At 45.8% G+C, this 12,552-nt stretch overlaps 1 protein-coding gene across 1 annotated transcript in view; it reads right to left on the reverse strand.

Moving 5' to 3' along the window:
- LOC138783443 (uncharacterized) overlaps positions 1 to 12,552 on the reverse strand; it is a 100,509-nt gene that overhangs the window by 21,444 nt on the left and 66,513 nt on the right. The window contains exons 13-17 of the mRNA XM_069958147.1: positions 10,994 to 11,097; positions 10,127 to 10,191; positions 9,557 to 9,699; positions 8,550 to 8,674; positions 8,095 to 8,156 (exon numbers count right to left, since the gene is read on the reverse strand). Of these exons, the coding sequence (XP_069814248.1) occupies positions 8,095 to 8,156; positions 8,550 to 8,674; positions 9,557 to 9,699; positions 10,127 to 10,191; positions 10,994 to 11,097 (499 nt within the window). The remainder of the gene's footprint in view (positions 1 to 8,094; positions 8,157 to 8,549; positions 8,675 to 9,556; positions 9,700 to 10,126; positions 10,192 to 10,993; positions 11,098 to 12,552) is intronic.

Below are 12,552 nucleotides of genomic sequence, written 5' to 3' on the forward strand. Positions count from 1 at the left end.
CTCCAAAACTGAACTGGTGCCTAAAGAATTTCTGAGTTTGAAATTTTCACGAACATTTTGAAAATTGCTACTAAACATTTACGGCCTCTAACATCCCAAATAAGTAAAAGCATGTTCACCAAATGCTTTTAAAATAAAGTAGACATGTTATAGATGTGAATTAATAAATAATGAATGTAGTATTACTATTTTCCTTATTGGCAGAGACTTTCAAATGTAAAGAAATGCGCTGTTTTTGCATTTTTAACAACATTTTGGAGTTATTTACAAAAAAATTCTAAAGCTATCAACTCAAATTTACCACTAACCTAAAGTAGAATATGTAACAAAAAAACAATCTTGGAATCAGAAGGATTGGTAAAAACATTCCCAAGTTATTGATGAATAAAGTGACACAGGTCATATTCATAAAATTTGCCTTGGTCCTGAAAGGGTTAAAAAACAAGGCGGATAATCAGGAAATTGCCTCAATTGTTGGGAGGGATGGACGTTTGCTGACAGATGAATTACATATAGCAGAGAAGTTCAGAACATTTTTCCAGAAATTATATAGTTCGGAAGATCAAGGGGGTATAAATTAACAGCAGGTTAGCGGAGGTGGATCTGCCTGTATTGGTGAAGGAGGACATGGAATGGATGGATGAGGATATAACTCTGGCAGAGCTTGAGGAGGCGCTAGCGGCAGTGGCGGATTATAATGTGGGCGGTTTGGGCGGCCGCCCGGGGCCCGAGGCTCCGGGGGGGCCCATGCCGTGCCGCCCACATTATAATCCGCCCACGCCGCTGCGGCCCGGCCCGCCACTGCACTCTTGTGACCGCAAGCATTATTTCGCTTGCGGTCACAGGAGTCCCCGGCTGCTTCCGGCTGATGTGTGGCTGCCGGGGGTGTCTCGTCCTCTCCCCGGCAGCGCGCGCATCACACAGCTCACTGTGCCACCTAAGCCCTGACTTCCGGTATTAAGAGCGCACGTTAGAGACGCTCTGTACCGGAAGTCAGGGCCCAGGCGGCACAGTGAGCTGTGTGATGCGCGCGCTGCCGGGGAGAGGACAAAACACCCCCGGCGGCCGCACATCAGCCGGGGACAGACCAGGAGCCGAGAGGATCGACGGGGGAACAGATGGCAGGTGAGTTGTGTTTTTTATTTTTATTTACTGACTGCTGTGGAAGGGGGGGGGGAAGCAGAGGGGGACCATCTATAAGGGGGGGGGGGAGCAGAGGGGGACCATCTATCAGGGTGGGGGAGCAGAGGGGGACCATCTATAAGGGGGGGAGCAGAGGGGGACCATCTATCGGGGGGGGGGGAGCAGAGGGGGACCATCTATAAGGGGGGAGCAGAGGGGGACCATCTATAAGGGGGGGAGCAGAGGGGGACCATCTATAAGGGGGGGAGCAGAGGGGGACCATCTATAAGGGGGGGAGCAGAGGGGGACCATCTATAAGGGGGGGGGAGCAGAGGGGGACCATCTATAAGGGGGGAGCAGAGGGGGACCATCTATAAGGGGGGGGAGCAGAGGGGGACCATCTATAAGGGGGGAGCAGAGGGGGACCATCTATAAAGGGGGGAGCAGAGGGGGACCATCTATAAGGGGGGGAGCAGAGGGGGACCATCTATAAGGGGGGGAGCAGAGGGGGACCATCTATAAGGGGGGGGGAGCAGAGGGGGACTATCTATAAGGGGGGGGAGCAGAGGGGGACCATCTATAAGGGGGGGAGCAGAGGGGGACCATCTATAAGGGGGGGAGCAGAGGGGGACCATCTATAAGGGGGGGGAGCAGAGGGGGACCATCTATAAGGGGGGGAAAGCAGAGGGGGACCATCTATAAGGGGGGGAGCAGAGGGGGACCATCTATAAGGGGGGGAGCAGAGGGGGACCATCTATAAGGGGGAGCAGAGGGGGACCATCTATAAGGGGGGGGAGCAGAGGGGGACCATCTATAAGGGGGGGAGCAGAGGGGGACCACCTATAAGGGGGGGGGAAGCAGAGGGGGACCATCTATAAGGGGGGGGGAGCAGAGGGGGACCATCTATAAGGGGGGGAGCAGAGGGGGACCATCTATAAGGGGGGAGCAGAGGGGGACCATCTATAAGGGGGGGAAGCATAGGGGGACCATCTATAAGGGGGGGAGCAGAGGGGAACCATCTATAAGGGGGGGAGCAGAGGGGAACCATCTATAAGGGGGGGAGCAGAGGGGGACCATCTATAAGGGGGGGGGGAAGAGGGGGACCATCTATAAGGGGGGGGAAGAGGGGGACCATCTATAAGGGGGGGGAGCAGAGGGGGACCATCTATAAGGGGGGGAGCAGAGGGGGACCATCTATAAGGGGGGGGAGCAGAGGGGGACCATCTATAAGGGAAGGGAAGCAGAGGGGGGCCATCTATAAGGGGGGGAAGCAGAGGGGGACCATCTATAAGGGGGGGGGGAGCAGAGGGGGACCATCTATAAGGGAAGGGAAGCAGAGGGGGGCCATCTATAAGGGGGGGGGGAGCAGAGGGGGATCATCTATAAGGGAAGGGAAGCAGAGGGGGGCCATCTATAAGGGGGGGGGAAGCAGAGGGGGACCATCTATAAGGGGGGGGGAAGCAGAGGGGGACCATCTATAAGGGGGGGGAGCAGAGGGGGGACCATCTATAAGGGGGGGGGGGAGCAGAGGGGGACCATCTATAAGGGGGGGAGCAGAGGGGGACCATCTATAAGGGGGGGGGGGAGCAGAGGGGGACCATCTATAAGGGGGGGAGAAGAGGGGAACCATCTATAAGGGGGGGAGCAGAGGGGACCATCTATAAAGGGGAAAAAAGAGGGGGACCATCTATAAAGGGGAAAAAAGAGGGGGACCATCTATAAAGAGGGGGACCATCTATAAAGGGAAAAAGAGGGGGACCATCTATAAAGGGAAAAAGAGGGGGACCATCTATAAAGGGGAAAAAAGAGGGGGACCATCTATAAAGAGGGGGACCATCTATAAAGGGAAAAAGAGGGGGACCATATATAAAGGGAAAAAGAGGGGGACCATCTATAAAGGGGGAAAGAGGGGGACCATCTATAGAGAGGGAAAGAGGGGGACCATCTATAAAGGGGAAAAGAGGGGGACCATCTATAGAGAGGGAAAGAGGGGACCATCTATAGAGAGGGAAAGAGGGGGACCATCTATAAAGGGGGGAAAGAGGGGGACCATCTATAAAGGGGGGAAAGAGGGGACCATCTATAAAGGGGGGAAAGAGGGGGACCATCTATAAAGGGGAAAAGAGGGGGATCATCTATAAGGGGGGGAAAGGGGGACCATCTCCTATAGGATTAGCACCCTCCTCTTCTGACATCCTCTGTGCTGCTGTATCCTCTCCTATAAGATCAGCCCCCTCCTCTCCTGACATCCTCTGTGCTGCTGGGACTTCTCCTATAGGATTAGCACCCTCCTCTCCTGACATCCTCTGTGCTGCTGTGAGCTCTCCTATATGATTAGCCCCCTCCTCTCCTGACATCCTCTGTGCTGCTGTGACCTTGGGGGGGGGGGGGGGGGGGGGGGGGGGGGGGGGCGCAACATCAGGGTGAGTTGGCAATATGTTTATTGGTCGCAGCGGAAGTGGGGTGGGCAATGCTTACTGGGGGTAGCAGCAAGGGACCAAACATTATGCTTATTGGGTTCAGCAGGGAGGGGAGGCAGGCAGTGTTTTTTGGGGACAGCGTGGGGGGGGCAGTAGCGGATCGTAATGTGGGCAGATTGACTGGGGGGGGCCCTGGTTGGGTGGACAGCCCAGGGCCCAGGGTACATTTAATCCGCCACTGGCTAGCGGCGACATTAGGAAATACATCGCCGGGCCCAGATGGACTTCCCTTTTAGATCTACAGAAAATACTCCGCCGTAGTACTACCCACTCTCGTCGAGGTTCTCAATGAATCCTGCAAAGGGGGGATGTTACCGCAGACTATGAGAGAGGCAAATATTATTCTGCTGGGGAAGAAAGGGAACAATCTAAAGTTGGTTGAATCCTATCGCCCTATTTCACTTCTAAATACGGACGTTAAACCGTTCGTAGGGTTATTCCCCAGCTGATAGGGGATGCACAAGGAGGGTTTATGCCCAACAGGATAGTTCATGACATCATTAAGCTTTATTCTGCTGTCGTGGATCGTGGGGAGGGGGCCCACTCCATCCTGTCGTTGGACGCTGCTAAGGCCTTCGACAGGGTGGAGTGGGGGTACCTCTGGGCGGTCTTGGGAAAGTTTGGTTTTGGTCCGGGACTACTAGGAAAAATAAAAACATTGTATGATGACTCCGAAGCCCGACTCCTAATTAATGGTAACCCATACAAAGCTTTTGCCCTGAGTCGTGGGACCTGGCAGGGTTGCCCACTCTCCCCACTATTATTCTCATTATATATAGAACCTTTGGTGGAGTGGGTCAGAACGCGGTTGGACTATGAAGGGTTTGGCACAACAGGTCACATAAATAAGATCCTGTTGTATGCTGACGACATCCTACTCTTAGTTAAAAATCCAGAATGTAAGTTATCAGAAATAGTGGCGAAGTTGAGTGCTTATATTGCCCCTTCGGGTTTGGCTATTAACTGGGATAAGTCCTCGCTGCTCTGTTTGGGGTCCTCTCCCTCCATTCCGGTAGATTGTTTGAAGCTGCTGGGGCCCTCAGAACCATTAGAATATTTAGGCATAAAGGTAGGATCTAATGTTAGAGATTTTTGTGAGTTAAATTTGAAACCTTATATTAAAAACCTAAGTAAAAGAATTAATGTGTGGAAAAAGCTGCCAGTCTCAATGGCAGATAGACTCTCTATAAATAAGATGGTAGTCCTTCCCCAGGTGCTTTTTTTGTTTAGGGCCTCCCCGGTATGGGTAAGTGACTGTTGGATCAGAAGGATAGAGATCCTGTTGGGTAATTTGATATGGGGGGAGGAAGCGTGTGAGATTGAAATATAGTACTTTCTGTGGACCCAGGAATGTGGGAGGCTTTTCTATGCCCGATCTCAGGTTATATTTTATTTCTGCACATTTAACTAAGTTGGCTGCATGGAAACACATACCTTTTTTTATTATAGTGTTTTCTCTAGTAACTATGGGGATATGTTTGAGCTGCTGGAAGCAGGTTACTGGAGCTCTACAGTCACTAATAATTTATTATGTCACCTATATGATAAAATTTGGGTTTTCACTAAACGTAGATGTGAAATAATGGGAAGTTTAAGATGGGCACCAATATGGAACAATTTCCATTTGTTGGAATTCACGAAGGTTCACAATTGGAAATTTTGGCACGGAAGAGGGGCTAAGTATGTGCCCCATCTATTTCAGAACGGTAGTTTGATCAGTTTCCAAGAAGCCAAGGACAGCTTTGGCTTGGAAGATAAAGATACGTTTTTTTATTTTCAATTATTGCACGCCTTCAAGGCTTCACTGGACACAAGTTTTTTTTTAGGTGGGGGATCACATAATTTTTCACATTATACAGGGTATGGACAGGGCAAAAAAAGGTCTCTCTTTGATATATAAATTGCTGGGTAGTGAAGTCAAAAAAGGAGTTACAGCTAGAAAGAAAGTAATGTGGGAACAGGAAGTGGGACCTATTGGGGAGGAGGCTTGGCAAAGTATTTGTTCAAATATAAATAAAGTTTCTTTGCATGAAGCCCATAAATTAGCTCAATTCAGAATACTTCATCGGAATTATTATTCACCTCTTGTTTTATTTAAGATGGGGTTAAGAGAAGCAACAGACTGTCCAAGATGTAACATGACGGACGCTGACTTTTTCCACATCCTTTGGGCTTGTAGCAAAGTTCAAGGATTCTAGAGGAAGGTGTTTGAAACCCTTAATAGTAAAACTAAACAAGTTGTGCCGATGACTGCAGTTGTAGGGGTACTGGGGGGCTCTTGGGATATTACAAAAAGTAAAGCATTGATAACTAAAGGTCTATTTTGTGCAAGGTTAATTATTTTAAGGGGTTGGATGTCAGTTTAAACACCCTCATGGGAAGCCTGGAAGAATTTAGTATTGCAAATTAAACAATATGAATATATGAGATTTAAAGGTTGTAAAAATGGGTTGCGTAAACATCTGGAAAGAGTGGGGTTAGTTTACCCCCTCTCCCTTCCTTCTCCTCCCTTTTTTTTTTTTTTTTTCCTCCTCCCACATCTGTCGCTCGGGGGGGGGGGGGGGGGGGAGGGTAGGGTGGGTAGGGGATGGATAGGTAAGGGTGGGTAGGGGATGGATAGGTAAGGGTGGGTAGGGGATGGGTAGGTAAGGGTGGGTAGGGGATGGGTTTGGTAAATGTAGGTAAAGGGATGGGTAGGAGAGGGTGGGATTTTGGAATGTATTGTATAGTGGTTTGGCACTTTGTACAAGGTTAAAATAATGTGGCATTTTATTTATTGTTTAAGTGCCATATGGTGTTGTAACATTACAAATCTATGTAATATTATGTGTATTTATTATGCAGTTGCCCTTGTATGTTGCGAGGTCTCTGCATTTGTATGGTTTTTTTTTAAATAAACAAGTGACAAAAATAAAGAGTTTAAAAACAAAAATATGTGGATTTGAAGGAATAAATACCGTATTTTTCGCTTTATAAGACACACTTTTTTTCCTCCCAAAGTGGGAGGAAAAACCAAATGCGTCCTATAAAGCGAAGACGGCTCCCAAGCAGTGCCGAGCACCGCATGGAAGCCGCCCCGCCCGCCCCCTGTATTGCCGCTCACTCCCTGTGCGACCCCCTCCGCCTGCCCAACCCGCCCCTTCTATCGCAATGAGCAGCACTTTCCTGGGCTCCTGATCGGCTAAGCGGCAATGAAGGGGGCGGGTTGTCCTACTCACCTGTCCGCCGGCCCCAGAATCTCCTCTCCCGACACTCCGGTCTCCCGTCATACTCCGGCACAGGCAGCGGGGTACAGAGACGCTGCCTGTGTCCCAGAAGTGTTCTGCAGCGGCTGCTGGGGCCACTGCTGGGCCCGGCGGACAGGTAAGTAGCCTGTTTGTTGTTTTTCTGGTCACAGGGATGATTGGCTACTATGGGGGGCAATGTATGGGGGCATTGGCTGCTATATAGGGGCATTGGCTACTATATGGGGCCACTGGCTACTATGGGGGGCACTGTATGGGGGCATTGGCTACTATATGGGGGCATTGGCTACTATATGGGGGCACTGTATGGGGGCATTGGCTACTATATGGGGGCATTGGATACTATGGGGGGCACTATATGGGGCATTGACTACTATGTGGGGCGCTATATGGGGGATTGGCTACTATGTGGGGCACTATATGGGGGCATTGGCTACTATGTGGGCACTATAAGGGGGGATTGGCTATTATGTTGGGCCCTATATGGGGGATTGGCTACTATGTGGGGCACTATATGGGGGGATTGGCACCAATCACACTGCTGCTATCTCCAAACTGCGACAATGAGCAAAATATTTTTTTTTCTATTTTTCTCCCCTAAAACCAGGGGTGCGTCTTATCAAAAGGCGCGTCCTATAAATCGAAAAATATGGTAATAATTGTACTACTGGATAACTGCTGGTTCCTACCATCTACTGTGGAAAGGCATTGTTTGATGTATTCAAAAAGCATGAAAACTGAAGGTACTGTATGTAAAATGCAAGATTTAGTAACTACTGCATAAAATAAAATATCTACAATTAACAATGGTTTCATTTTTCTGTTACACTCTGCACTGCACACAGTGATTGGGATTGCGCTATTAGGGATTAAAACCATAGCATCCCCAATAGTTTTTTAAGTAGTAGTTCTATTTCAGCACTGGGTTAGACATATGAGGATAATCTAAAGTCCATCATAGTGTTTCAATATGTACAATGTGGTAGAGGCTAGACCTCCATTGGCAATGGAATAACATTTTTCTACTGGTGCATAAAACTTTTTAATAAGATATCAAAAACATTAAGGGCCCCAATAACCAAATCTGGAAAAAAAAAATCAACAACTTGCTTGTATGAATGTGCCCTACTGGTGATTGGCTGCTCCATAGGTAGGAACAACATGGCACGGTAGCAATATATGACAGCAAACCAAGCCAATATGTTTTTAAACCAAAGTATCGATAGATCATACTTGCAGGTACTTACTGAAATGATAGCACAACTATTCTGTAATTCTGTATTCCGGCATTCTGTAAAATACTAGTAAACTGAAAAAAATAAGAATATTAGGATTAAAAAATAGTAGAAATATATTATTATCATATGTGTTATTAATTTCCCATATGAAACAATGTAATAAACTCCACTATAGTACTTGAATTTCTAATTTATTATGCTTATGGTGTAATCCCGATTCGTGATTAAATACTTTAAGCCTGGAAAACCGTTTAAAACCTCTGACCAGTTTGACTCAGCTGTTCTAATAATCTGCAGTGGATGGCCAGAACATAGATTAACCTTAATTCCATGTCTAAAACTGCAGCAAAGTCTATAGCATACAGAAAATACAGCAATGTCCATAGTATACATATACTGAGTGTATGTTGTCCTGTGCATGGGGCCTAAATATATAACACCTAATAAACAATCTGTTATCTTACCCCTTGTGTAATATTGCTCTCCAAATCCCTGAACGTTTTACTGTTTCTGTCCTTTAAGTCTGAAGTGTAAACTTGATTGGTAAATCTTGGCTTTATTATAAATACATCAACAAATGGTTTAATGCCTAGAAAAACAACAAAAAAAGTTAGTAAATTGCCCAATATACTAAAAGACTATGTTACATAGGCCTTCACAGTTTTTGAGGTGTTTTTAGGTTAAGGAATTGTGGTAACTTATATTTTGTTTGGCTATGTTCACACTATGTTAAACTGCCGGCCACCGGGCTGCATTCAGCATCGTCTTGCAGCCAATACCTCTGTATCGGCCACAGGAACATTCTTTTTTTTTACAATTGACTTACGACACCATCGGGTGTGCCTGCAAATCAATTAGCTATTCTTTTTAATGTAAAGTGCGTCAGCTAGATGACTTTAAAGTGTGTGAGCAGCTGTAATTTCCAGACGCTGTCCACCAAACATAATATAGGCATGAACATTATTTTAATGACTGTTAAAAAATGGGTGTGCATGTGTGCATACAACGGACAGCATTGCATTAACTTCAGTGCAATCCCGCCAGTACAGTACAGTACATTACAATCAGCGCCCGTTCTTTACTCAAAAATACCCTTACTCTTTATATTATTTTTAGTCACTTTCTCATTGAAGTGAGTTAGTATGAATGGCCTGGAATTTGAACAAGGGTTGCAGCTACAGTGAGGCCTCTAACGCATGTTATGTAGACTGGTCAGATGCTTTAGAGTGGAGCGTCTTGATTTTTTTATGCAGCCTGTCAGTGTACCTGTCATGACGCCCACTGCCGGATCACGGGCGGATTCCTCTGTTAATCCAAAATTTCAGGTTTCTTTGGATACCAACACACAGTGAGACCATAATGAACGTGTAGTATAATTGTGAAGCCAGAGGTCACTGCATGTGTGATGATTTTGTCGACATGCTGGTCACTGCATGCAACTCATTTGATCATTTACTATTAACTGACTTACCATTAACTGACCAACTTGCTATGCGCGTGATGTTGGTCAGACCAGTATTTTTCAGAAGAGAATTCAGCACTGAAGAACTGTCCACATTCATTGTATAATTCAGCTTATACTGAATAACCATAGCTGCTGATCCATCAACATTCCTAAAAGAGGGAGAAATAACAAAGAATGTAAGTACAACACATTCATACTTAAAGGGTACCTATACCTTCAGGACCACGCAGAGCAGGCTGAAAAAATCCTGCAGATTTGACAGACCGTACGGTAACCCCCCCCCCCCCATCTAAAATAGCACACGTAAAACTAAGAACCTACTAAGTAGAGGAAGACTTTCTATAATGTTTTCTAACACACACCATTGTAGATCTACTAACATTCACATCTATGTTTGAGTATTACAAGAAACACAATGTTTGGAGGAATTTCACAGGGGAGACAAGTGGCAGAAGCACTAGCAATGTTGATATTAAGTTCTTCATTTCCCTCCAAATACAATTACAATATGAAATACAATTTTGAGTCTGATCATTAATATTCTGTACGGCTATCTTTAATGCCAGAAGGTCATACTTGAAGGACAGTGCTGGTGGATCTTGTAAACCATTGCTGTAGTAATCCTTTAGTGCTGGTGTTAGCTGAAAGAAAAAAACAACAGTGGAGATGATGTACAGTATAAGCAGATGTTATTAACGCATTAGTCTTTATACTGTTTAATGCCAATGGATATTTTTTGTGAATGTGCATTTACTTGTGCATACAGAATGCAGTGTGTTTTTTATCTAAAGGAAGAAAAATACATTTTCAGTATGTTGCTTTAAGAATACAGGTGAGTTATGTTGAATATTAGTAGTAAGGAAATCTATAAACTACATAAAGCTGATCATTCATGTACAAAACTAATGAAAAAAAACAACATTTATAGCAACTGCAGGGACATCTTTGTGGGGAAAGATTCAGTATAAGGCTATGTTCACACTACGTAAGTTACATATTAATCATGGCTGTTGTTGCTGATTTGCAACAGCGGCTGTGATTACTACTTAACTTACTTAGTGCGGCCCTCTATGGAATCCCTGCCAGAGTGTATACACTCCGGCCAGGATCCCTAGCAGCGCCACAAAAACCTGACATGTCAGTTTTCTGTGGCTGATATTCATTGAATAGCGGCCGTAGGAAACCATGTCAGTGCACACAATGGTGCGTGCGGCTCCAGCCCCACGGTGCGCCCGCATCCAAATTCAGCAGCAGTAAAGATCATCCGGCCGGGTCACAGAACAGCCGGTGTCTTACTACGTGGGAACATGGCCTAAGGTTTTAATCAGTAAATTACAAGATATACTGAATCTTTTCCCAAGCTATGTACCAATCTGCTCATCTCCTTCTGCTCTATAGCATGAACTCATGGTGGTGGGTTCTCTTTAAGCATTTTGTACATACCAAGCTCAAGACTTTACTTTGCAGTGCAATGAAATCAGGTGAGGAAGCATCGGATAGATTTGAATTGTAGTCCTGTATGAGTGTGAATGTCACTTGAACACCCACTGCAAAATTAGCACACACAAAGCTCAGCGACATTATAGAATTCTTGACAGTAGAAGACATTCACTTTTAATTAATAGGACACCCAAAAAACAAAACAATGTTCTCCGGGACACTAGCAATGTTATATAGATGTATCCCCTAATGCCCCCCTTTTGGCATGCTCTTAACCAGTTATTTTCTCAGGTTACAGGAAACCAAATTTGTGGACTCCAAAAAGGGGCTAACTGAGCTTAACCACATATTCCAACATATTTAGAAACTGCTACTTAGGGTTAGATCTACCCTTAACCCCCCTTAATATAGCTAAGCTGGGCTGTGATTGGTTTCTATTGGCACACCTGACATTTTTTTTTGTTTCATAATCTCTATTGCTCCAGCACTTTCTTCCCTTATGCCCTGCTCCCCAACCATTTTGGTTATTGTCTGTGGTTGATTCCCTATTGTCCTGATGCACAGCCATTTTTGGAGGGCCTGATGCACAGCCATTTTAGGCCACAAATGAGTACCAATCAGCAAAATCAACATTCCTTTGCATGCCTTTACACAACACTGTTGTATCGTTTGTGTGACCATTAAATGGGTTATCCAGTGCTACAAAAACATGGCCACTTTCTTTCAGAGACAACACGACTCTTGTCTCCAGTTCAGGTGCAGTTTGCAATTAAGCTCCATTCACTTCAATGGAACTGAGCAGCAAAACCCTGCCCAATTTGGAGACAAGAGTGGGGCTGTTTCTGGAATAAAGTGGCCATGTTTTTGTAGTGCTAGATAACCCCTTTAACATTCATTGTTATTGGACGAGCATCTCTGGAATACACAGAGGGATGTGAGGCTCATAACAATAAATTTCATGGCCGCACAAAAAACCTAAGTAGCAGAATGGTCATCAGCGATAATCGGCCGGTGTATAAGGGCCTTATGTCTCTGCCTTATGGCGCCTTTACACCTTCAATAACTGTTGGCTGTTGATCATTTGTCTGACAGTTAGTCCTCCATATACATGAACATTTGCCATAGCCAAATGCTCCTGTGTCGCCCGTGGGGAGAGTTAAGCCACCGTCAAGCACCTCTGGTGGTGGCTTATTTCTCAGAAAACTAAGTGTTTAGGCAGTGAAAACCCATCATGCTTAACCTCTATCTCCACCAACATCATTTGTTAGTGAAGACTTAAAGGCTTCAATACACCTTATACTGGTGGGTTTAGCCAAACTTTAGTATAAAGTGTAGGGGCCCTTAAAGTGACTGTACCACCAGGCCCAGACTGAAGCACTGGAGGTGGGCCGACCCACCCCCAGTGGGAAGAAACCCCAGCCCCTCCATGACATGACTCCATTAGAATCAATGGAACCCTATCATAGAGGGGCTAGGGTTTCCTACCACTAAGGGTGGATCGGCCCACCTCCAGTGCTTCAGCCTGGGCCTAGTGGTACAGTCACTTTAAGACACATTGGAAT

This window comes from Dendropsophus ebraccatus, chromosome 1 (genome assembly GCF_027789765.1).
Source record: "Dendropsophus ebraccatus isolate aDenEbr1 chromosome 1, aDenEbr1.pat, whole genome shotgun sequence".
NCBI classification, from domain to species: domain Eukaryota; kingdom Metazoa; phylum Chordata; class Amphibia; order Anura; family Hylidae; genus Dendropsophus; species Dendropsophus ebraccatus.